Below are 25,849 nucleotides of genomic sequence, written 5' to 3'. Positions count from 1 at the left end.
CCTGAACTGGCTGGCCCTGGAGGACAGACTCGCTCTTAGTGTCCCGGTCACTCACAGAGGTGCTGCCCCCTGGTGGTGGCGACAGGTCTGGAACAGGAGGCCGAAGGCGTCTGACCCCTGGGGGGGCCCCGGTGTATCCCAGAGGGGCCACAGGTGACAATCTCATTGGTGGGGGCTGTGGCGTGAGGCTAGGTGCTGAATGTTAAGTCCTGAGTGCTGAGTGCTGAGTACATGGACACCCGCACGTTTCAGACGCAGTTAGAGCAGACGCACACACACGTGAAGCGAGACTCGACTTTAATCCCAGGCGAGAGTCCTCTCCGGGGAAAGAAAAGCACCCGCGTGCCCACCGAGACCCCCGTGCGCCCCCCCCGGGCCCTCAGCTGTCGGGCCGGTACAGCCGCGCCCTCAGCGCCGCCACCCTCCCCAGCAGCGCCTGGCGCCCCTCGGCCGACGCCCGCTCCAGCCCCTCGTGGTACTTCTCCAGCCCGGCCTTGAGGTTGAGGAAGATCTCCTGGGGGCGGGGGAGACGTGTGAGCGGGGGCGGGGGCGGGGTCCCGCCGGGGGTCCCGCGTCCCGCCGACTCACGCGGGCCTTGAGGCGCTCCCGCTCGGCCGTGTCCCGCAGCTGCTGGGTGCTGAGCCGCACGCGCTGCGCCTCCTGGGAGATGGCGGCCACGCGCTCGCACACGGCCCCCCGCTTCTCCTGCACCTTCCCGCAGTCCCTGGCACGGACACGCGGCTCAGGGCACGCCGGGCGCCCGGGCGGGGGCTGCCCGGTGACCCTGGTGACCTACCCGGTGACCCCAAGTGACCAACCTGAGGACCCCAGGTGACCGATCCATGACCCCAGGTGACTTCCCAGAAGACCCTGGGTGACCTACCCGATGACCCCAGATGACCTACCCAATGACCCTGGGTGACCTACCCAATGACCCCGAGTGACCTACCCAAGGACCCAGGTGACCTACTTGGTGAACCTGAATGACCCACCTGTGACCCCAGGTGACCTACCCAATGACCCCAGGTGACGTACCAAGGACCCCAGGTGACCACAGTGACCCCAGGTGACCTACCAAGGAATCCAGGTGACCTAACCAAAACTCCCAGGTGACCTACTTGTGACCCTGAGTGACCCACCCGGTGACCCCAGGTGACCTACTCAAGGACCTCGGTGACCCTGGTGACCTACTCGGTGACCCCGGGGGACCTACTCGAGGACCCCAGTGACCGACTCGGTGACCCCGGGTGACCCGCCCGGCGAGCCCGGCGACCTACTCGAGCACCGTGCGCTTGTACTCCTCGGCGTCCTCCTGCTTCCTGGTCATCCGGAGCTGGGCGGTGGCCAGCTTCTCCTTCCTGGCCACCAGCAGCCGCCGGAGGGCGCTCTCCTCGGCCTTCAGCTTCTTCAGGGCCAGCTGGGCGCTCTCGATCTGGTCCTCCAGGGTCAGGCTCTGGCGGCCGGGGTCGCGGTGAGCCGGGCGGGGGCGGGCGCCCCACCGTCCCCCCGCTCGGGCGGTCAGCACCCACCTCCTTGGCGGTCTGGGCCAGCCTGTCCCTGCTGTCCGCCAGCTCCTGGGCCTTCTTGTGGTACAGCTGGACCTCCAGCTGGCACGAGGGCAGCCCCTCCACCGAGTCGCGGTACACGTCGAACCTGTCCATCACCTCTTGCTGGGGGGCACCGCCCGGTCAGCTCGGAGCCCAGCGGGCGCCCAGGACGCGCCCACCCGCCCCGCCTCGCTCTGAATTGGGGGCGCAGGGGACGGACGGCCTGGCCTGGGGTGGCGGTCCCCACCCCTGCATGGGCCCCCCGCCTCTCCGCGGTCACTCGGGCAGAGCCTCCGAGAAAGGCCCAGAACCGACCCACCGCAGACCAGGCCCAGGCCCAGGAGGGGACGCCGAGCTCGTGTCCTGCCGGGGGCTCGAGGGCAGGCGGGCGATCTGGCAGGGGCGGGCGGGCGGGGACGCACCCGGGAGGCTTTGAGCTTCTGGACCGTCTCCTTCATCCGCTCCTTGAAGTTCTTCAGCTTTTCTGGGGAATCGACAATCTTGGTCTTGAGACTGTCCTGCAGCTCTTTGGAGGTCGCCAGCGAGAGTTTCAGCTCGTTCTGGGGGACGGGGAACGGGGGACAGACCATGATAACAGACCCGCGCTGCCTCCCTGGTCTCCAAATCAGACCCCTCCCCCCCACGCCCCTGCCCAGGCCCCAGGTTTCCCTCCGGCCGCCTGACCCCCCCGGCCACACTCCTGGACACACGACCCACGGCCAGGCCCCAGCCGGCCAGCCCCCACGCCCGCCCGCGCCCCGTGGCCAAGTGCTGAGTTTCAAAGTTAAAAAACACGCAGGCACACGCGGGGCGGAGTATCTGGTGGCCCAGGCTGGCCCTCGGGGACAGTGGATGAAGGACCAGGGGACCAGGGAACGGAGAAACTGGGCCCAGGCTGGTTGGGAGACTTTCTCTCCCCTCCCTGGTATGGTCCGATCTCCCCCTTACAGGGCAACCAGAGGCGTCATTTTGGTCCCAGTCATCCAAGGCCACCATCCTAGTCTCCCCGTAGACCCCAAGGTCCCCTCCCTCGTTACATCTTCTTCCTGGTCTCGTCAGAGTCTCACCGTGTCCTACTTCCAGCCATCATCGTCATCTTAGTCCTTCTAGTGCTCAAAGACCCCAAAGTCCCCAAGTCTCAGTTTTTGTCCTCTTAGAATTTGAATTTCTCGTCCCCTGTTCCCTCTTACTGCACAGGGATTTAGAAATCGCGAAGGGTGGGTTTGAACATTGTCGTAACAACAAACGGAGGAAAAGTCACTCCTACAGGGGGGGATTAATTCCAGCACAAGAGCTCATCTGAGGGTTCCGCACTCCAGATGACTAGGAGATGTGGTCAAAGGCGGGATTTCGTCCTGGGTGTCCTGCTCTCTCCTTTCCTCAGCTAGTAATCCATTCAATCACAGTGAAATTACTTCTTATAATATTTCTAGTCATTTTGGTTTTGTTCTTGTTTTTTTTTTGTTTGTTTTTTGGCTTTTTGGGTCACACCCGGCGATGCCCAGGGGTTACTCCTGGCTCTGCACTCAGGAGTTACTCCTGGCGGTGCTCAGGGGACCCTTATGGGGTGCTGAGAATCGAACCCGGGTCGGCCGCGTGCAAGGCCAACGCCCTCCCCGCTGTGCTATCGCTCCAGCCCCTTTCTAGTCATTTTCTATGAACGCAGTAAGACGTATATTAAGCTTTAAGCGTGTCTCTTCCTGGGGGCGTCTGGCCATAGATCCCAGACCACAGTCCTCGGGCCAGCTGGGTCTTTCCTGACCCCAGCAGGGTCCTTGTTCAGTCACTTCTTTATGGGTCACGACAGAGTCTGTCCTGTGACCATGCTCTGAGGGTCACTTACGGGGCTTGACTTGTCCCCTTTCGATGGCAGGGTAGCTCACCGCTTGCCCTGGGTCCATCCAGTCCCTCGTCGGGACCCTGGTCTTGGAGTACCAGGAACTAAAAGGGCAACTGAGGCTTCAGCCAAGTAAATAGGGATGCCCGGGAGTGAATAATTCCCAGGAGTAAATGATAATTCTGGACTCAGTTAACTCCCATGTCACAGAGCCCAGCGCGAACGGTCCCCCTGGGTCTCGACAAAAGGGACGTTGCTAGACAAGCCACGGCCAAGGACGTAAAGGAAAGAGAACGGCAAGATCGGATCGTTGGTGCCTGGTGGAATTGGGTGTGCCCCGCGAGCACTGTGGTGGGAGTAGTCCCATCAATCCACGCTCCCTGCAGGAGGAGCAAGGACGACCCGTGTCACCAACAGCCCCGGAGCTCACCAGGCGCTTGATTTTCTCCGAGATGTCCGATTTCTTCTGCGCGTTCGCCTCCTGCAGCACGGCCTGGGGAGGGGACAGTCACTGCGTCAGTGTCCCGGGCTCTGTGCTCGGTCACACACAGCCGGGGCCACCCGCGGGCCCCCAGCGGGCCCCAAGCCTAAGTATGGTTTTCTTTTTTTATTTTATTTATTTATTTATTTTTTGCTTTTTGGATTCGACCCAGCGATGCTCAGGGCTGACTCCGGGCTCTGCACTCAGGGATCACTCCTGGCGGTGCTCAGGGAGACCCTGTGGGATGCCGGGGATCGAACCCGGGTCGGCCACATGCAAGGCAATGCTCAGGGGTTCCTCCTGGCTCTGCGCTCAGGAATCACTCCTGGCGGTGCTCAGGGGACCCTAGGGGATGCCGGGGATCGAACCCGGGTCGGCCCGTGCCAGGCCGACGCCCCTCCCCGCGGTGCTGTCACTCCGGCCCCCCAGGGTACCGTTTTCTGCCGGAAGTCCTGGCTCAGGGTCCGCTGCAGGGCCTGGATGTCGTCCGACAGCTGCTGGAACTCCGCCTGCTCGTCGGCGGGCACCGAGCTGGGCAGGGGACGCGGTCAGGGCCCACGGCCACGCCCCACCCCGCGCCCCCACGCACCCCCCCCGCACCCCCTGGGCCGCTCACTCCAGGCGATCCAGCCGCTGCAGCGCCTCCTGGTGGGCGCTCTCCAGCTGAGTCATCTTGTCCATGGACGATTTCTGCAGGGGGGACGCGGGGTCCCGTCAGGGACGCCCCCGCCCGGGGCACGCGGGACCCCCAGATCGTCCGCCCCAGCCTCACACTCCGCCCTCCGATGGGGGACACAGAGGACGGCGGAGATGGGCAGGGGTGGGGGGCTCTGAGCGTGGGGGCTGGGGTCCCCCACCCGGAGAGTGGACAGGTCAGCCCACACCGTGACCCGCACTCGGCAGACGGGGGGTCCCGTGGCCGGCCCCACAGCCGCCCCCGGGTCACTGACAGGGGCAGCGTCCAGCACGAGGCCAGAGCCCACGCATTCTGACGGACGCGCCACGGCCAGCTGAGCGGCCGCCCCCTGGCCCGCGGCCCCCAGATAACTCGGAGGCCACACCCGGCAGTGCCCGGGGCCACCCCCGTGGGTGCGGGGGGCGAGCCGCCGCCCAGACCCCGCGCGGCCTCACGTATTGCCACAGGAACTCCATGTAGGTCTCCCGGCAGGCCTCCCGGAAGTGGATGAAGTTGATGATGCCGCTGAGGAAACGGGTGGTCCGCTTGGCTTCTGGAGGGGGAGGGACAGAGGGACACGCCTGGCGCCGCGGCCTCCCCCGCCAGGGACCCCGCGCTGGGCCACAGACCGACTGTCTGAGATCCGCACTGCGCTCCGAGCACAGAGCCGGAAGTGATCTCTGAGCACTGAGCCGGGAGTGAGCCCTGAGCACAGAGCCGGGAGCAGCCCTGAGCACAGAGCTAGGAGTCATCCCTGAGCAAAGAGCTGGGAGTCAGCCCTGAGCACAGAACCGGGAGTCAGCCCTGAGCACAGAGCCTGGAGTCGGCCCTGAGCACTGAGCCAGGAGTCAGCCCTGAGCACAGAGCCTGGAGTCGGCCCTGAGCACAGAATCAGGAGTCAGTCCTGAGCACCGAGCCAGAAGTCAGCCCTGAGCACAGAGCCCAGAGTCAGCCCTGAGCACTGAGCCAGGAGTCAGCTCTGAGCACAGAGTCTGGAGTCAGCCCTGAGCACAGAGCCGGGAGTCAGCTCTGAGCACAGAGCCAGAAGTCATTCCTGAGCACAGAGCCGGGAGTCAGCCCTGAGCACTGAGCTGGGAGTGATTTCTGAGCACAGAGCTGGGAGTCAGCCCTGAGCACAGAACCAGGAGTCAGCCCTGAGCACAGAGCCGGGAGTCAGCCCTGAGCACAGAGCCAGGAGTCATTCCTGAGCACAGAGCCGGGAGTCAGCCCTGAGCACTGAGCTGGGAGTGATTTCTGAGCACAGAGCCAGGAGTCAGCCCTGAGCACTGAGCCAGGAGTCAGCCCTGAGCACAGAGCCGGGAGTCAGCCCTGAGCACAGAGCCGGGAGTCAGCCCTGAGCACTGAGCCTGGAGTCAGCCCTGAGTATCGCCAGGTACAGCCCTAAAACGAAAGCAGAGGACAAGAAAGAGTCGTGACGAAACCAGCTCCCCTGGAGACGGAGGCAGAAGAAACGCCAGCGCGGGACCCCCAGGGGCCCCGTCGCCCCGGGCCGCCCCACGCTGGCGCGTCACTTACTTGGGTGCAGAATATCCGCGATCTCAAAGTCGTTGACCCGACAGACGGGCATGAAGGAGTCCCTGGAGGAGGAAGCGAGAGCGTGGGAGACCCACCCTCCGGGCCGGGGGCTTCTCCCGGGTTAAGGGTCAAAGGACGGCGGGCCGTGCGCTGACCCCAGTCGCCGCGGCCCTCCCGGGGCGGCGGGGGGGAAACTGAGGACGCCCCGACCCACCCGGACGTCACGGCAGAGCCGCCCCCACTCACAGGTGCAGGGACAGGTTGCTGACGGGCAGGAAGCCCTCCATGATCTGCGGGAACGCCACCTCCGAGCGGACGGGCAGCTGCGGGGCGGGGCGGGGAGAGGCCGTGGGCAAGGCGGCCCCGGGCCAGGCGCCCACCCCGAGCGGTCGCCGGCACCACGCCGCTGCCCAGGGCGCCCGCCGGGAGCACTCGGGGGAAGGATGCAGGGGGCCGGAGCGATGGCACGGCGGGGAGGGACTTGGTTGGCCTGGCACGCGGCCGACCCGGGTTCGATCCCCGGCATCCCACAGGGTCCCCCGAGCACCGCCAGGAGTGATTCCTGAGCGCAGAGCCGGGAGTCAGCCCTGAGCATCCCCGGGTGGGACCCAAAGAGAAAAAAAAAAAAAGGCAGAAGGGGTCACCCCAGGGCGCTCAGGGCGGACTCCAAGCTCTGTGCTCAGGGCTGAGTCCTCTGCAGAGCCCGGGATGGATCCGCACAAGGACGGTGACGTGACCCCTGACTGGCTAAACATTTCACACATGTTCTCTCGTGGTCTGCGTGCAGCATTCTACAGAGGAACGAAGCCCTTGGCCGCGGTCAGAGCCGGGGAGAGCCCAGAGAAATGCCATCTGCCGTCCGTCCATCCGTCCGTCCGTCCCCGGAAAGGCCCGGAAGGAGAAGGGGCCGCCTCGGCCGCGTGCCGGGTCCACTCACCATGTAGAAGTGTTCCAGCCGGGTCCCGTATACCATCTGCAGCACCCGCATGTAGATGGCATGTAAGACTTCGGGCTGCAACAGAGAAGCTGGTCGGCGGAACCCCCGGGACCCCCGAACCGGCCCCGCGGAGCAGCCGAGATGGGCAGGCGGACGGCGGTGGCCTCCTGGGGGACGCGAGGACTGGGGGACGGCCCGGGCTGACCCCTGGCAGGAACTCGGGGACCCGACGGGGAGCCTGGGATGGACCGGCACGCCGGTGTCCCGTCACTCTGGCGTCTAGCTCTTAGGTGTGACCTGGACACAGCCCAGGGGGCGGACACTTCCCGGGAAGGGGCCTCCGGGGTCTTTCTCCCAGGCCAGCGGACTCCTCCGGGCGGGCCCCAAACCCGGTTTTGCTGCCTGGACACCTTCACGGGGAGGAAGGACGCCTGGCATCCCTGATCTCATCCTCATTCAACCCGTTTTACTGTGTCCAGAGAGAGCGCGTGTCTGCGTTTAATAACGGAAGAAATGAGACGGGCGCCTGTCACGGCCAGCCGTCCCCCCCGGGGGGCCCAGCCCCGGATATTAATCTGTGAGCTTCCAGAGACGTTTTCGGGGGGCTGGGTTCCACGTGCCACCGGCCCACGAATCAACGGCCCCGCAACAGCCGCTGGGCCGTCTCACCGGAAAACGGAATATTCTTTAATATGTCCTTTGTCCGTTCTCATGAACCCAGACGTATCACGGGGGGGTTCGCTGACACGCCACAGGGCTCTGGACGTGGGCGCGGTGGCCCGAGGTGGCCCGGGACCCCACCGCAAGCCCCTCGTACCTTGGGGTTTGGATACAGGTCCGACTTGGACAGGTTCTTCCCGTCGGCCCCCGTGAGGATCTTGTTGCGAATGTGGACCAGGAGCTCGGCCACGTTGTACCTGGGGAAGGACAGCGTCTCCATCGCCTCCGGCTGGCCTGGGGGACGAGGGGCCGGGATCAGGCACGGCTGCGGGCCCAGAGTCGGGGGCCGGGGGTCACCAGCCCGGCCGCCAGGAGAAGCCGCAGAGTCCGTCTGTCCGTCCGCCTGCCGGCGGGGCAGGGCTGTCACTCCCCGCCCCACTGCTCCGAGTGGCAGACACCAAGCCAGGCGTCCGTCCACTCCGAGCTGGGCGGGAGGCGGCCGCTTGGGGGGTCTGACGCGGAGGATCCGGGCACGAACCCCCCCAGGCAGAGGCGACGTACACGCGTGTCTAGGGCGGCACCGCTTCCAGCCACGGGCTTCAGAGTCCGGGCGCACGCACAGGCTGGTGTGTGTGTGTGTGTGTGTGTGCGTGTGCGTGGGGGTGCTGCCGCCCATCCCTGGGGTGTCACGGTCACACCCGAGCGTTGGGTCTGACCTTTCCGGCCGTTCTCCTCGGGCAGGACCCTCCAGGCCTCATCCCTGGCTCCCTCCGGCCCCTCCCGTGTCCCCGGCTGAGGGCGCTGCCCACTAGACTTCCCGGCCACCCCGCCCCGCCGCTCCCCGCTGCTCACTGCCCGGCCCGGGCTCGGCCGTCCGTCCCGCTGGCCTCCTGCTCAGCGCTGGCCCGGCCCGAGTAGGACGCGCCGGGAACAATCATGCAGGAAGGGCGAAGGGGAAGAGTGTGATTTTCGCAAAAGGCAGGAGGTGCCCACCTGACAGTGCTCAGGAGCCGCTTGGGGGGGGGCGCTGCCGCCAACAACCAGCCAAACCCGCCGTATGCTTGACGACGCGTCCTGTCGCGGCAGTCTGGGGGGAGAGCACGCACCGATGCACACACCTGCGCAGACACACACAAACATGCACACGCGACCACACACACACGCACACATACGTGGTACACTCGCATACACACGCACACACAAATGCGCAAACACACATGCATGCACACATGCACATACACACATGCATACGCAAATGCGCATACACACCCACGCACGCGCATACACACACACATACACACGCATACACTCGCGTGCACATACCCACGTATATATGCGTACTGGCATACACACACGCATACACACATGGACATACACACACATGCATACACACATACACACACGCACATACACACACGTGCACACACACCCACATATACATGCATACTCGCATACACACGCGCATACACACACAAGCAGACGCATACACACATGCGCATACATACACATACACACACATACACACATGCATACACACACATATACACACACATATACATGCATACTCACATACACACACGCACACACGTACACACACAAGCAGATGCATACACACACGCATACACACATGGACATACACACATGCATACACACATACACACACACATACACACACGCACATACACACACGTGCACACACAAACATACACACACGTGCACACACACCCACATATACATGCATACTTGCATACACACGCGCATACACACACAAGCAGACGCATACACACATGCGCATACACACACATACACACACATATACACATGCATACACACATATACACATACACACACATATACATGCATACTCGCATACACACACGCACACACGTACACACACAAGCAGATGCATACACACACATACACACACGCGCACACACACCCACATATACATGCATACTCGCATTACACGCATACACACACATACACACATACATACACACATATACATGCATACCAGCATACACACACAAGCAGACGCATACACACACGCGCATACACACACGCACACACACACGCGCACACACACGCGCACACACAAACACGCATACACAAATACACACACATGCACGCACACACAAACACAAGCACACACACACACGCCCCCCCAAGCCCCGCGCCCGCCGCGCTCACCGCGGTGCTCCCGCCCGTCCTCCCGCCCGACCGTTGCGCGTTCGAACCCGCCGCGCCGCCCGCCCGCCCCGCCCCCTACGGCGCCCGGCGGGGCCCAAAAGGCCGAGCGCGGCCGCCCGAACGCCCGCCCCCCCCCCCCCCGGCGGCCGGAAGTGACGCGCGCGGGCCCCGGGCTTCCGGGCGGGGCGGGGCGGGGCGGGGCGGGAGTCACGTGTGCGGGGCGGGCGCGGCCCGGACGCCCGCCGGGGGCTCCTGCCGGACGCGGCTGGACGCTGCCGGGGTCCGGGTCCGGGGTTCGTGTCCAGGCACCTCCCGGCCCCCGTGTCCGGCCGTCCTGCCGGCCCACCTGCCCGGGATGCGTGCGCGGCCCCCGTCCGGCCCCCGTGTCGAGACCCCCTTCCGGCCCCCCTGTGCAGCCCCCGTGTCCAGCCCCCGTGTCCGGCCTCCCTGTCCGGCCCCCCTGTCCGGCCCCCGTGTCCGGCCTCCCTGTCCGGCCCCCTGTCCGGCCCCCTATCCGGCCCCCCTGTCCGACCCCCCTGTCCAGCCCCCTGTCCGGCCCTCCGCCCGCCCCCCCCCCCGTCCTGCCCCCCTGTCCAGCCCCCTGCCCGCCCCCCCCGTCCGGCCCCCCTGTCCGGCCCCCCTAAGGGCGGAGGTGGACAATGCCCCGAGCCTCCAGCTGACCCCCGCTGCCCCAGGTGCTGACCCCCCCTCAGGGGCCGTGCAGGTGCGGGAGGAGCCGGGCCGGGGTCTCCCTCGCTGGCTTGGGGGTCCCGCCGCCACCCACCCCCCACCCCCACCCCCCCCCCCTCCCCGCTGGGCCGGACACGTGCCAGGGCCGAATCCCAGACCAGCCCAAGGTGGCCGAGACTGTCCCGGCCACTGGCCGGCACCAGGACAGGCCCAGCTCCTGCTCCCTCCCGCCTGCACTGCTGGGGGGGGTTGCTCCCAAACAGTGCTCAGGGCCGGGAGTCCCCAGCTCAGGGCTGGGGGTAGGAGGGTCGATGCTCGACCCAAAGGCGAGGGGTTGTAGAAGCCCCCACACACCGGACCCATCAGGGGACACACCAGGGGTGCGTGATGCTCAGGGCTGACTCCCGGCTCTGTGCTCAAGACTCCTGACTCTGTGCTCAGGGTCACTCCCAACTCTGTGTTCAGGGCTAAATCCCGGCTCTGTGCTCGGGGCTCACTCCCGGCTCTGTGCTCAGGGCTGACTCGTGGTCCTGTGCTCAGGGCTGACTCCCGGCTCTATGCTCAGGGATCACTCCCAGCTCTGTGCTCAGGGATCACTCCTGACTCTGTGCTCAAAGATCAAAAAGGTTCTGTGTTCAGGGCTGACTCCTGGCTCTGTGCTCAGGGTCACTCCCAACTCTGTGTTCAGGGCTAAATCCTGGTTCTGTGCTCAGAGCTGACTCCTGGCTCTGCTCAGGGCTCACTCCTGGCTCTGTTCTCAGGGCTGCCTCCTGGTTCAGTGCTCAGGGCTCACTCCTGACTGTGCTCAGGGATAACTCCGGAATCTTTGCTCAGGGCTGACTTCCGGCTCTGTGCTCAGGGCTGACTCCAGACTATGTGCTCAGGGCTGACTCCCAGCTCTGTGCTCAGGGCTCACTCCAGGCGGGCTGGGGGACCCTCTGAGATGCCAGGGATCACTCCTGGCTAGCCATGTGCAAGGCCAGCGCCCTCCCCCGATGTCCTGTCGCTCCGACCCCGTCAGATTCTTAAAGCCAGCGGAACCCCAGGCCAGTGGAAAATCGTGGGCACTCGCTGCCCAGGCGCTCAGGGGGCAGGTGGACGGTGGTGGCGAGGACTGGGCGGAAGCCCTGGGAAGAATTGCAGCAGTGACCACTAGTGTGTCCGCCCTGGACTCACATGCCGCCTGCCCTTCGCCCTCCAGTGGGGACTGAAGTTGACTTTGGGCAACCAGGAGGACGTGCCAGGCTCGTTCGTCTTTTCGGTTGGTGTTTGGAGTCTTTGAGGGGACGGGCCGGGCCCTGGACAGCTGCCCAGCGTCCACTCACGCAGCACGTCTCAGCGTGACCACTAGGGCGCGCTGTTGAGCCAAAGCCGATTTCCCGGACCCAGAATTAATCAGGGGACAGAACGTTCTGGAATCGGCTGCATTTACTGCGGCCTTAAAGACGTCGGGTTGGAGCGTAGGAGTGTGGTCAGGGCGGCTGGCGACTCGGCCGGGAGTGTCCCGTCGAGCCTGGGAAGCTGCATTTGCCTGGCTTGGGACAGAAATGAGACTCGCCTCGTGGGTGTTGGGTAACACTGGGTCGTCCTTGCTCCTCCCAAAGGAAACGCAGGTTTAGTGAGCTACTCCCACTACAGTGCTCCAGAGGCACACCCTGTTCCATCAGGCACTAATAATCCTGTATTCCCTTTCTCTTTCCTTTATACCATTATTTAGCAATGTCCTCTTTGTATGACACAGGAGGACCGTTCATGCTACGCTCGGTAACGTGGGAGTTAATTGACTCCAACATAATATTTACTCCCGGGCATCCGTATTTACTTGGCTGAAGCCTCAGTTGCCCTTTTAGTTCCTGGTTCTCCAAGACCAGGGTCCCGACGAGGGACTGGATGGACCCAGGGCAAGCGGTGAGCTACCCTGGCATCGAAAGGGGACAAGTTAAGCCCCATAAGTGACCCTAAGAGCACTGTCATGGAGCAAACTCTGGCACGACCCAAAAAGACGTAACTGAATAAGGACCCTGCTGGGGGTCAGGAAAGACCCAGCTGACCCAGAGGACCGTGGTCTGGGATCTCTGGCCAGATGCCCCCAGGAAGAGACAAGCTTTAAGCTTAATATACGTCTTACTGTGTTCATAGAAAATGACTAGAAATATCGTAAGGAGTAAATTTACTGTGTTTAAAAGGGCTGGAGCGATAGCACAGCCGTAGGGCGTTTGCCTTGCACGCAGCCAACCCGGGTTCGATTCCTCCGCCCCTCTCGGAGAGCCCGGCCAGCTACCGAGAGTATCTCCCCCGCATGGCAGAGCCTGGCAAGCTACCCATGACCTATTCAATATGCCAAACACAGTAACTGCAAGTCTCAGGATGGAGACTTGTTACTGTTACTTGATACTTGTTACCTGTTACTGTTACTGTTACTTGATACTTGTTACCTGTTACTGTTACTGTTACTTGATACTTGTTACTTGTTAATGGGCCCCTGGAGCAAACTGATGAACTGACAGTCACTGATGAACCACGGGAGGGAGGACCGTGACCGTGACTGTTTAAAAGGATGGAGGCTGGAGCGATAGCACAGCGGGGAGGGCGTTTGCCTCGCATGCAGCCAACCCGGGTTCGATTCCTCCGCCCCTCTCGGAGAGCCTGGCAAGCTACCAAGAGGATCTCACCCGCACGGCAGAGCCTGGCAAGCTCCCCATGACCTATTCGATATGCCAAACACAGTAACTACAAGTCTCAGGATGGAGACATTACTGTTACTTGATACTTGTTACCTGTTTCTGTTACTGTTACTTGATACTTGTTACTTGTTAATGGGCCCGCTTGAGCAAACTGATGAACTGACGGTCACTGATGAACCACGGGAGGACCGTGACCGTGACTGTTTAAAAGGATGGAGGCTGGAGCGATAGCACAGCGGGGAGGGCGTTTGCCTCACACGCAGCCAACCCGGGTTCGATTCCTCCGCCCCTCTCGGAGAGCCCGGCCAGCTACCGAGAGTATCTCACCCGCACGGCAGAGCCTGGCAAGCTCCCCGTGACGTATTCGAGGTGCCAAACACAGTCACAACAGGTCTCACCATTTGTTGTGAGACGTTACTGGTGCCCGCTCGAGCAAATCAATGAACAACGGGAGGACACTGCAGTGCTACTAGGAAGGGAAGGATCTTGAGTGCTACTTGAGCGGATCTCTTAGTAATCTGGAATGCTGAACCCTCAGATGAGATCTTGTCCTGGAATTTCCCCTGAAGGAGAACTGTACTTGTTTTTTTGTTATCACAATGTTTAACCCACCCTTGGGTGCCACGCCGCCAACGGTGTCGCCCGCGTAGCAACCTGCTAAGGTGACCTGGGCCTGGCCCAGGTCCCGCGGGAAAGGGAGGTTCGCGACCTTTGGGTCTATGCCTCCGGCGCCCCCTTTTTCTTATCCTGCTTTGTGTGCTTCTGTGGCACTTTGGTATGTGGCTCTTCTGCATCCCGGATGGAGTTCATAATGGTTGCCTGCCAATTTTACTTATAAGTTAGGTATTTAGAATTAATAAGTAGAAGCTTTGTAGTTATAGTTTGCTTTTAATCATTGTGAAATCTGTAGGAAACTAAGGAGATGTTAGGTTTGACAAAGGTCAGGAGTCATAGTGAAACCAAACAATAACAGGAGCCAGAAAAACCGCCAAATATTGTGGCTGAAACAATTAGATCCTTAGCATACAGTACAGCCCTTAATTTCAAGCAAGGGCGCCTGACATAAAAGAAAACAATAAGTTACCGTATGAGAGAATGAGGGACATTGTGAAACCTCTATCCCCCCATACAAAAACTGATTCAAGCACATACACCCTGGAGTTTATTAACAGAAAAACAAAGTGTTGCAAACCAATATATGGGAAGGTCCGAGACCCTTCCTGGATTGCGATGTGTGGTTAAGACCCTGTCAGATGAAAACAAAAGTTGCTGAAGAAAAACAATGATAAAGAACTCTGTAGAAAGGGGAACCATGGTTAGACATTAAATCCTGTGTAATCACTGTAAAGAATTCATAGGTAAATGTTTTGTCCTAATTTAAAGCAGGAAGTGTACTAAGAAAGTGTTTTTGTCCCTCGATATTTTTTGGAATATGTCACCAATAAGTGACCATGATATGATGTAATGTCCGATTGTATTCTGGCCCTTTGTTCTATGATTTTGCCTTGACTGTATAAAAAAGGAACTCTGTGCTCAGTAAAATCGCAGCAGCACTCAACCTCACTTGTGTTGGTGTCTGTCTGTCATCGCCGAATCTCCTGCTTTCCTGTAAGCCTTCTCCCACGTTCCCTCAGCCTGGTGGTTCCCGACCGAGCCAGTCTGCGGCACTTGGGTCCCCCACCCTTCACGATTTCTAATCCGTAAGGGCTAAGAAGGGACTTTGGGACTTTGAGGACGAGAAGGAGAACCAGATGGCGACGATAACTGGAAGGAGAGCACTTTGAGGTCCACGAGGAGACTAGGATGATGGAACTCGGTACCACTGTCACACTATCCTCCCGTTGTTCGTTGGTTTGCTCGAGCGGGCGCCAGTGACGTCTCCTTTGTGAGACTTATTGTGACTGTGTTTGGCACATCGAATACGCCACGGGGAGCTTGCCAGGCTCTGCCGTGCGGGTGGGATACTCTCTGTAGCTTGCCGGGCTCTCCAAGAGGGGCGGGGGAATCGAACCCGGGTCTGCCAGTGCAAGGCGAACACCCTACCGGCTGTGCTATCACTCCAGTCCCTGATAACTGGGACCAAAACGGTGACGTAAGGGAGAGATCGGACTAGGCTGAAGAGGGGAGCGAAATGTCTCCTGACCAGCCCGGGGCCCGTCCTGCTTCTCTGTCCCCTGGTCCATCCACCATCGCCTTCATTCAGCCCGGGGAGGCAGCTCCTGGCCACCAAATGCTCTCGTCCCGCGAGCACCGACCACTTGCTTTGAAACTCAGTTTGCTCTGAGGCAGGTCCAGGCCTCCGAGCTGGGCCCTGCCCCCAGGACCTTGCTGGGCAGGGCCAAGTCGGAGTGGAGCTGGGACAGTGCCAGCCCGGACGAACTGGATGTCGATTAAAGCGTTTTTTGCTGAGTGGAGCTTTTTATTTTTTTCCTAATGGGGCCGCACCTGGTGGTGCTCTGGGCTGACTCCTGGCTCTGTGCTCAGGCATCACTCCTGACGGTGCTCGGGGAACCCTCTGGGGCGCTAGGATCCCCATGCACGGCCACGCTGTGCCATCGCTCCGGGCCCTGCTGATGGCAATTCTTGGTGGGCCATTGTGACGGGGCGTGAGATCTCGTGGTTCTGGTGGTTATTTCTTTTTTTTTTCTTTTTGGGTCACACCCGGCGATGCTCAGGGGTTCCTCCTGGCTCTGAGCTCAGGGGTCACTCCTGGCGATGCTCGGGGGACCCTTATGGGATGTCTAGATTGAACCTAGGTCAGCTGCGTGCAAGGCCAACGCCCTCCCCGCTGTACTATCACTCGGTCCCTGATTTATTTTTTAAAATGCTTTTTTCTCTTTTTTGCATTTTGGGTCACACCCAGCGATGCACAGGGGTTCCTCCTGGCTCTGCACTCAGGAATTATTCCTGGCAGTGCTCAGGGGATCCTATGGGATGCTGGGAATCGAACCCGGGTTGGCCGCATGCCAAGCCCTTCCCACTGTGCTATGGCTCCAGCCCCTCTTGTAGTTATTTCAAGAGTGTCACTGTTGAGGCTGGAGCCATGGCACAGCGGGGAGGGCATTTGCCTTGCACGCGGCCAACCTGGGTTCGAGTCCCAGCATCCCATAGGGTCCCCTGAGCACCGCCAGGAGTAATTCCTGAGTGCAGAGCCAGGAGGAACCTCTGTGCATTGCCGGGTGTGACCCAAAAAGCAAAAAAAAAAAAAAGTGTCACTGTAATTTTCACAGGGAAATATTGCCGTGAGCCAACAATCTGTTAAAAATCTGTCATTTAGGACAGATTTTGGATAAGGAACTTGATGCACTGAAGCCAGACGATACCACAGGTTAAGTTCAGCCACAGGTGCTGGGGCCCCGGGTAGAGACCCCCGGAGCTGGTTGTGAGTTTGGGCCCTTCGAGAACCCACAGGAGCCGCGGAATGAGGAGCCGGAACTTGCTAGAAGCTTCCCAGGCCTCTTGCTGTGGATCTTGTCAAACCTGGGTGACGGGGGGGGGGGGGGGGGACGAGGGGTCCCACCGCAATCCAGGTTGTGCCCTCAACCACACTCACCACTCTGCTTTTCCTGGGGTTTGCCTTGACATCACATCCCGCAGTGCTCCAAGCTGACTCCTGGTTCTGTGCTCAGGGACCCCCTCCTAGTGTGGATTAAGGGACCACACGGGACCCAGGGATCCAACCCAGCTTGGCCGTTTGCAAGGCCACCGCCCTCCCCGCCGTCCCACCCCACACCACCTCCCCTGCAAGGAGCTCTCCCTGAACCCCGGGGCACCCCCGGCCATGAGGGACCTTCTGAAACTGCAGCCTGCAGGGGACGCAGACCTGGGAGCTTGGCCGTGGAAGGGCGGCCACTAGCTCCTCCGCTCCGGCGACAGAAGGAAGTCACAGGCCCTCAGGGGAGCCCGGCGGAGATGTTCCCACGGGCGCTGGGAAAGGAAAGAGCTTGGGTCAGCCCGACCCTGTGGAACATGGGAAGCCCACCCGGGCCGCAGGGACAGGGACCATTGGCAGGGGGTCGCCTGGCCTGAGACGCACCCGCTTGGTTCTTCAGGCTCTTCCTCCCCGTCTTCCTCTCCTGCGGGACCTCCATTCTGCGATCAAGACCCACCTTTTTGTATTTGGGTTGAGGGGCCGCCCGCACCCAGCCGTGCTTGGGGGGGGCTACTCCTGGCTCCGTGCTGGGGGTGCAGGGTCTCCCCAAGACCAGTGCAAGGGCAATGAGCAGGAAGGTGGCTGTGGCTGGCCGCGAGTGAGGCGTCTGGGTGACCACCTGCAGAGCCAGCCTCCTGGCGCGACCCCAAGAAAGTGGCTTCTCTGGGGGACCTTGGCAGCCCTGCGGCCGTTCTTTGAGGGCACAGAGGCGGGAAGGGTCAGAAGCGCCAAAACGCTCTCAGGCGCCACCCTCGGGGGCTGGAGGTGCCTCGTTCTGTGGTTGGAGGTTTCTGCGACCACAAGTGCCACATTTAGTGGCAACAGGCACCTGCATTGAGTGAGGAGATGCCACGTTTCCGTGGCGATGGGTGCCACGTTCAGCCACAGACACCCACACTCGCTGCTGTGGCGTCCACATTTCGTGGCCGTTGCCTTGCGTCCAGGCAGTCACTGGTACTGTGTTCTGTGGCTGGGGATGCCACGTTTCCATGGCAGCGGGGGCCGCGCTCAGCCACGGACATCCACATTTGTGGCCGTAGCGGCCACGTTCCGTGGCCGTTGGCTTCGCGTTCAGCCGGGGCAGGCGCCGTGTTCCGTGCTTCTTGGAGGTCCTACGGTGGGCGTCGCCCGCAGTCTAGCTTGCTCCGGCCCTGGTGGGCGTGTGCAGCCTCAGTTGTCCTGAGCCTCGTCTGGAGGGGGGGTGGGGGAAGAGCCAGATGCTGCTTTTTTTTTTTTGCCTGTTTTGATGCTCAGGGGTTCCTCCTGGCTCTGCACTCAGGAGTTACTCCTGGCAGTACTCAGGGGACCCTATGGGATGCTGGGAATCGAACCCGAGATGCTGCTTTAAGGTGCCTCGGGGATTTGTGTGGGCGGCCAAGGGTGGGGGGGCTGAGGACACGTCAGGACAAGGCAGTAATTCCATCTTCATGGGAAAATCAGGCAAAAAATGCAGACATGCAGAATAGCCTGGGGTGGGGGGGGGGCACCCTGGGAGGCTTGAACAGGGCCTGGAGGGATGGTGGGAGGGAACCGCACAGGAAGTGGAGTCCGGAGGATGCAGTGGTCCAAGATTCACCGGGGGTGGGGGTGGGCGTGGGGGGGGAACCCAGAAAAGTGACCCAGCCGGGCCCACTGCCCCCCACCCCCACCCCACCCCACTCTCAGCCCTGGGTGCCCTCCAATGACCAGCCGAGCTTCCGGAACATTCCAGATGCTTCTATCCAGAGCCAGCGCAGAGCGCCCGACAGTGCCCACGCCGGCCGGGCTCATCTGTGGCTTCTCACAGCCAGATTCTTTCCCCTTTCAGGGCCCAGCCTTCGAGGGGGGAGTGCGGACGGGCGCAGGGGGAGCGAGGTGAGCAAGGAAGAAGCTTCCAGAAGCCTTGCTCCCTGCTGCCACCCCACGCCCGCCCTCTGCCACCCGAGGTCTCGGCTGCAGCCCGGAAGCTTGTCGGGAGCACAAGGCGGGTGACGCCCCTGATGATGCCAGCCAGACGCGGCGACGGGGGATAACTGGGACCCACACGCGTCAGGGAGACCCCCGCCCGGCCCTGGGACGTGGCAGAGGGTGGGCGTGTGCCGTGGAAGTGCCCCTCCATGCCGTGGCCTCCTCCCCGCTGGCCCACGGCCTTAGCCACAGGTGGCCTGACGCTCTCGTCTCAGTGCCCCACCTGGAGACGCTCATTGTCACCCGCAAGCCGTGGGCAGTACCACGGGCTGGGCACACTCGCTCGGGTGGGCGTCAACTTGCACGGGCGCGGGGGTCGGCGCCCCGGGAAGCCGGTGTCGCCGCAGGTCATGGGAACTCGGTCCTTGTCTGTTTTATTTTTAATTTTCTTTCTTTTTTTTGATTCGCTGTGGGATAGACCCTTACAGAGCTGTTCCTGGTTGGGTTTCAGTCATGGGGTTTTCAACACCCGTCCGTCCACCAGGGCACATTCCCCAGCACCAGGGTCCCCAGGGTCCCTCCCGTCACCCCCACCCCCTGCTGCCTCTATGCCAGGTGCTTCTCTCTCTCTCTCTCTCTCTCTCTCTCTCTCTCTCTCTCTCTCTTCATCTCTCTCTGTCTCGTCTCTCTGTCTCTGTGTCTGTCTCTTCATCTCTCTCCCTCTCCCTCTCCCTCTCTGTCTCTGTCTCTCTTTCCTTTTGGGCATTGTGGTTTACAGTGTAAATACTGAAAAGTTGGGGCTGGAGCGATAGCCCATTGGGTAGTCTGTTGGCCTTGTACGCTGCCGACCCGGGTTCGATTCCCAGCATCCCATAGGGTCACCTAAGCACTGCCAGGGGTGATTCCTGAGTGCATGAGCCAAGAGTAACCCCTGTGCAACGCCGGGTGTCACCCAGAAAAAGAAAAAAAAATACTGAAAGGTTATCAGAGATATTCCTTTATTTTTTTTTCTTTTTGAGTCCCACCCGGCGATGCTCAGGGGTTTCTCCTGGCTCTGCACTCAGGAATCACTCCTGGCGGTGCTCGGGGGACCCTATGGGATGCTGGGAATCGAACCCGGGTCGGCCGCGTGCCAGGCCAACACCCTCCCCGCTGTGCTATCACTCCAGCCCCCCACCCCCGTTTACCTATTTTTATCACTCAGATCAGCCCAATGTGATCTTTCCCAGCTGGTTGGCCCCAAATGGGCACTCGGGTCCCCAGATGTGAAACCCCGGGGACGTGGGTTTGCCCGCAGGCCGGGCACGTGGGAAGATGCACAGAGACACAGACACAGCAGACGCTTCCCTGGCTCTGGGCTCCGCCGTGGGCCCCGGCCTGGCAGGAGCAGAGCTGGCAAGGTGGGTGAAACGTTCACTGCATCGAGGGTTCGGGGCTAAGGTCCAATCGCGGAGAAAAGGCCCCTGTGGGCAGCGGGTGCTCAGACAGGGTTGCTGGCGGGGTCGGGGGTGGGGGGGATGAGTTCAGAGTTCCTGAAGGCAGACGAGACGCCCCACCCCCACCCGCTCCCGACTTCCCAAGAAGAACCGGGAAGAATCCAGGCACCAGGGAATTGCGGCTTCTCTGGGCTCTGTCTGTCAGGCCGCGTGCCCTTTCTCACGCCTGAATTTTTTCCCAGATGCTCCCGTCCCCGGCCCCCGCCACTGTCACTTAACTGGTAGGAGCCAAGGAGGGGCCAGGGGACGCACCAGGGGACTCTGCATGGAGGCTGGGTTTGCTCGGACACCCACATGCGTGGCCCTTGGCCACGGCGGACAGGACACTCCCAGCCTCCAGCGCAGTGGCCCAAACGCGCATCTCGTCTCGTGCTGTTTAAAGCCAACGCACCGTGTCCACTCCATCCCGTGGCCTGGCCACGGCGGCCGTGGGGCATGTGGCAATCAGAATGTGGCCAGCCAAAGGGCTGGAGCGATAGCACAGCGGGGAGGGCGTTTGCCTTGCACGCAGCCGACCCAGGTTCGATTCCCAGCATCCCATAGGGACCCCCCGAGCACCGCCAGGAGTGATTCCTGAGGGCAGAGCCAGGAGGAACCCCTGAGCATCGCTGGGTGTGACCCAAAAAGCAAAAATAAATAAAAGGGTTTGAGGGGGCCAGGCTGATAGCACAGCGGGGAGGGCGTTTGCCTTGCACACGGCCAACCCGGGTTCGATTCCCAGCATCCCATAGGGACCCCCGAGCACCGCCAGGAGTGATTCTTGAGTGCAGAACCAGGAGGCACCCCTGAGCATTGCCAGATGGGACCCAGAAAGCAAAAAAAGAAAGAAAGAAAAGAATGTGGGCGGCCCACGGCCTCTCCGACAGGGCACTTTCCCCAACGGTCAGCCCCCGACCCGGGGCCCCTGGGAGGGCATTGTTCTGCAGATGTTCTCCTGGTTCAGGCCCCAGGGTCACTGCGGTCTCCCAGTGGGGTCACCGCGGCCGTGTCCTTCTCTGCTGAGCTCATGGAGCCTTTGGGCTTTCACTTGACCTTGTCCACGGTGTCTCGTGACGAGCAGAGTCTAACCACGGCTCTAACGGGGTCTCCGGCCCAGTGGTCTTGTAGGACCCCGTCCTTCAAAAGCCCTGGACAGGGGCTGGGGGGACTCTCAGGCCTCAGGGCCTCCCCTGTCCCCAGTTGGCAGGATTGGGGGGTATTGGAACTGCCTCTCTCCAAGGGTCTCTGGATTCCAAACCCTTCCAGAAGCAAAACAGCGGGGACGGGAGAGTTGGTGCAGGGGTGAGACGCTTCCTGCAGCTGAACCCAGTGTGATCCCCGTAAGCCCTGAGCACCTCCCAGTATGGTCCCACTAATAATAATTATGGTCACGGTCACGGTCCTCCCGTTGTTCATCGATTTGCTCGAGCGGGCCCAGTAACGTCTCCATTGGAGACTTTGTTGTTACTGTGTCTGGCATATCGAATACGTCACGGGGAGCTTGCCAGGCTCTGCGGTGCGGGCGAGATACTCTTGGGAGCTTGCCGGGCTCTCCGAGAGGGGCGGAGGAATCGAACTCGACTAATAATAATAATAATAATAATTGATGGGATGGAGCGATAGCACACCGTTTGCCTTGCACGCAGCCGACCCGGGTTCAATTCGCAGCATCCCAGATCGTCTCCCAAGCACTGCCAAGAGTGAATCCTGAGTACAGAGCCAGGGGGAAGCCCTGAGCATTGCTGGGTGTGACCCAAAAAGCCAAAATCACTGTCACTGTCACTGTCCTCCAGTTGTTCATCGATTTGCTCGAGCAGGCCCAGTAACGTCTCCATCGTGAGACTTGTTGTTACTGTGTTTGGCATATCGAATACGTCACGGGGAGCTTGCCAGGCTCTGCCGTGCGGGCGAGATACTCTCGGTAGCTGGCCGGGCTCTCCGAGAGGGACAGAAGAATCAAACCTGGGTCAGCTGCGTGCCCTACCCGCTATGTGATCACTCCAGCCCAATAATAATAATAAAAATAATAACAGAGTCCAGATTTGCAGCCCATGTGGAAACAGTCCTGGTCATAAAACTAAATTTCCCGTTTCCAACAGCAGCAGTCCTAACAAATCCTTCGACTTGTACTTGCCTAAAAAGAAATAAAAAAGGAAAGTCACCTCTTTTATCCATTCAAAATATTTTCTTGTTCTGCCAACTTGAGACTTTGGGTCTGGCTGGAGTCTCGCTGTGCCAGGGGGCCTGTCTGGCCTCCAAAACGGGGGCGGCCCCCCGAGCCCTCAGCCGCTCCGGGCTGTTTTTCTTGCTCTATTTAAAACGGCAATAAAAACCATGTTACATCAAGGAACAAACTTTTAAATCACGAGGACGGGCGAAAAAGATCATTTTCCCGTCACCCCCATTTGAAGCCCAGCGCCGCAGAGCCCAACTGTGGGAGCAAAACTCAAAATGAGTGAGAAGCAGCGAATCTGTGAGTCTGAGGCCTTTGAAGCTGAGACCCCAGCCCCCCCCCCCCCCCCAGGATAAAGAGGAAGCTGGAAAACTTTGTTCGGTCTTCATTTTGCCTTCAGGTCCCACCTGGCGATGCTCAGGGGTCCCTCCTGCCTCTGCACTCAGGAATCACTCCTGGCGGTGCTCAGGGGACCCTATGGGATGCTGGGAATCGAACCCGGGTCGACCGCGTGCAAGGCCAGCACTGTCACTGCTATGCTATCAGCCTGAACCCCTCAAGTTCTTTTATTCATTTATTTTTGCATTTTGGGTCACACCCGGTGATGCTCAGGGATTCCTCCTGGCTCTGCACTCAGGAATCACTCCTGGCAGTGCTCGGGGGACCATATGGGATGCTGGGAATCGAACCCGGGTCGACCGCGTGCAAGGCAAACGTCCTAGACCCAGAAACAGGGTTCTCGGGAGATTCTACGGCTCCAGGCTGGAACTTTATTTATTTTTTTTTGGTATTTACAGTTTTTCTTTTTTTTTTTTTTCTTTTTGGGTCCCACCCGGCGATGCTCAGGGGTTCCTCCTGTCTCTGCACTCAGGAATCACTCCTGGCAGTGCTCAGGGGACCATATGGGATGCTGGGGATTGAACCACTTACGAGGCAAAGGTTCTAGCCGCTGTACTATCACTCTGGCCCCTAAATTTGTCTTTTTGATTTGATTAAATTCCTCTGTGAGTTTTTTTCTTTAGGGTAGGAGGGGGCCACGCCCGGCGATGCTCAGGGCTGACTCCCAGCTCTGCACTCAGGAATCACTCCTGGCGGTGCTCGGGGGACCCTAGGGGATGCCGGGGATCGAACCCGGGTCAGCCACGTGCAAGGACAACGCCTTCCCCACTGAGCTGTCCTTTTATCTTGATCATCTACATATATTTCTGTCTGGACCCAAAAGCCCTGGGAAGGCCCCATCTGTGCATAAAAGCTCACGTACATTCTCAGATCATCAGAAGTGGGGTCTGGGTTTGAGTTGGGTTCCCGACCCCCGCCAAAAAGGCCAAGTTGTCTCAGCACCCGCGTTCACCTGCTTAGTTAAGTCTGAGGGGGTCCAGGACCTGGAGGTGCTGCTTGGATTAACTTTCTGCCCTGCCTGGGTCTGGATCAGTGTCTACACCGCAGCCCTTCAGCCTGGGACCTTCTGTGGATGTTTTTTTTTTGGGGGGGGGTCACACCTGGCAATGCACAGGGGTTATTCCTGGCTCTGCGCTCAGGAATTACCCCTGGCGGTGCTCAGGGGACCATATGGGATGCTGGGAATCGAACCCGGGTTGGCTGCGTGCAAAGCAAACGCCCTCCCCGCTGTGCTATCGCTCCAGCCCCTTTTCTGTGGATGTTTGTTTGTTTGTCTCATTCATTTCTGGTCTGTCCTTCCACATGCCCCAGTCCAGCTGCCGGGACGAGCATCCTGGAATCTTTATGAGGATGGCGTTCAGTCCAGCGGCTGGTTCGGGCTGAGACATCTGTCACTGGTGTCAGCCCAGCCGGGAAGGGGCGTCTTCCTCAACTCGCTTCCGTTGGCTGTTCTGTCTGTCGGCCAGGAATCACCCCTGGCAGTGCTCAGGGGACCCTATGGGATGCTGGGAATCGAACCCAGGTCGGCCGCGTGCAAGGCAAATGCCCTCCCTGCTGTGCTATCGCTCCAGCCCCTCTTCTGTGGATGTTCTAGGATCTTCCTGGCCTTGGTTCACGTTTGGGTCAAGTGTGTCCATCTTCTTAGCATCTTACGGCCTGCCCTGACCTAGAACAAATGAATCTTTTTTTTTTTAATAAATAGATTTTATTTGGAGGATTTTGTTTGTTTGTTTTGCTTTTTGGGTCACACCCGGCGATGCTCAGGGGTTCCTCCTGGCTCATGCACTCAGGAATCGCTCCTGGTGGTGCTCGGGGGACCATATGGGATGCTGGGAATCGAACCTGAGTTGGCCATGTTGGCTGCGTGCAAGGCAAACGCCCTACCGCTGTGCTATCGCTCCAGCCCCTATTTGGAGGATTTTTAAGGTGGGGGGAGAGAGAGAGAGAGAGAGAGAGAGAGAGAGAGAGAGAGAGAGAGAGAGAGAGAGAGAACAAATGAATCTTAAACCGTCCGAGTGAGGAGGGGGGTATATACTTCTCATTTGTCCTGGGGGTGTCTCTAAGATTTTTCTCTCTTTAGACATTTTTTTCTCTCTTTATAGTTTTTTGTTTGTTTGTTTGCTTGCTTGCTTTGGGGCTACACCCAGCGATGCTCAGGGGTTCCTCCCGGCTCTGCGCTCAGGAATCACTCCTGACAGTGCTCGGGGCACCCTATGGGATGCCGGGGATCGAACCGGAAAGCTTGGCTTCCTTTTCAGCCCCTTGGAGCGGTTTAGAAGCTGCAGCCCGGCTGGGAGGTTTGATTCAGTCCCACGAGTGACCTTGTCCTTGTCCTCACCCAATTTTGCCGTTTCTCCCCTCCGTGGAAATGAGGTTTCTGGTCTAAACGAGGCCGTTTCGGTCATCAAGGTTTCTACTGAAACCTTTCCTGTTTTATCTCGGCTTCTAAATTGGTTTGTGCCGAAGACTGGGGGTGGGGTGGGGGGCGGGGGGGGGGCAAGTCTCTTTGGAAAAAATCTCTCCTTTCCTTTTGCTCTGCTCTCTTCACCAGTTCCAAATCGGCTTGTTTTTGGCTTTGCCCTTTTTCCTAATTAAGTCTGTTAGTGCTGGGTCTGTTTGTTCTTTCATTTTAGAGCAGGGCTTTGTTTATACGTTGGGCTTGGTCCTCCCTCCCTCTCTCTCTCTCTCTCCCTCCCCTCCATCTCTTTCTCTCTTCCTGCTTCTGTATTATCTCCTTTTCAACATTTTTATTATCGTGTATTGATTTTCATCACAAAAACAAAAGGAAGTCTTACTTTTCCCGAGAGAAGGGGATGTTTATTCCTGCAAACAGCTTCGTTGCCACCATAGCGTGTTCTCACGTTTATATTTTGGGGGTTTTGTTTTGTTTGAGACCACAGCGATGCTCAGGGGTTCCTCCTGGCTCTGCACTCAGGAATCACCCCTGGCGGTGCTCGGGGGACCCTATGGGATGCCGGGGATCGAACCACTTACAAGGCAAAGTTTCTACCTGCTGTACTATCAC

The 25,849-nt window shown here is 60.0% G+C and overlaps 1 protein-coding gene across 1 annotated transcript; it reads right to left on the bottom strand.

The window, feature by feature from the left end:
* Positions 1–373: 373 nt before the first annotated feature.
* Positions 374–7,965, bottom strand: NUF2 (NUF2 component of NDC80 kinetochore complex). Its single transcript, XM_056137784.1, has 13 exons — positions 7,832–7,965; positions 7,015–7,089; positions 6,324–6,400; positions 6,078–6,139; positions 4,997–5,094; positions 4,482–4,555; positions 4,300–4,396; positions 3,815–3,877; positions 1,970–2,107; positions 1,530–1,670; positions 1,278–1,453; positions 589–724; positions 374–514 (listed from the first exon to the last, which is right to left on the bottom strand). Exons 1-13 carry the CDS (start codon positions 7,952–7,954, stop codon positions 380–382), a joined length of 1,395 nt encoding a protein of 464 aa, XP_055993759.1. The 5' UTR covers positions 7,955–7,965; the 3' UTR covers positions 374–379.
* Positions 7,966–25,849: the final 17,884 nt, after the last annotated feature.

The sequence above is a fragment of the Sorex fumeus genome, unplaced genomic scaffold, assembly GCF_029834395.1.
Source record: "Sorex fumeus unplaced genomic scaffold, SorFum_2.1 ptg000127l, whole genome shotgun sequence".
In the NCBI taxonomy this organism is placed as follows: domain Eukaryota; kingdom Metazoa; phylum Chordata; class Mammalia; order Eulipotyphla; family Soricidae; genus Sorex; species Sorex fumeus.
The sequence above is the reverse complement of the archived record's forward strand: the minus strand, read 5'-3'. Positions and strand labels throughout refer to the sequence as shown.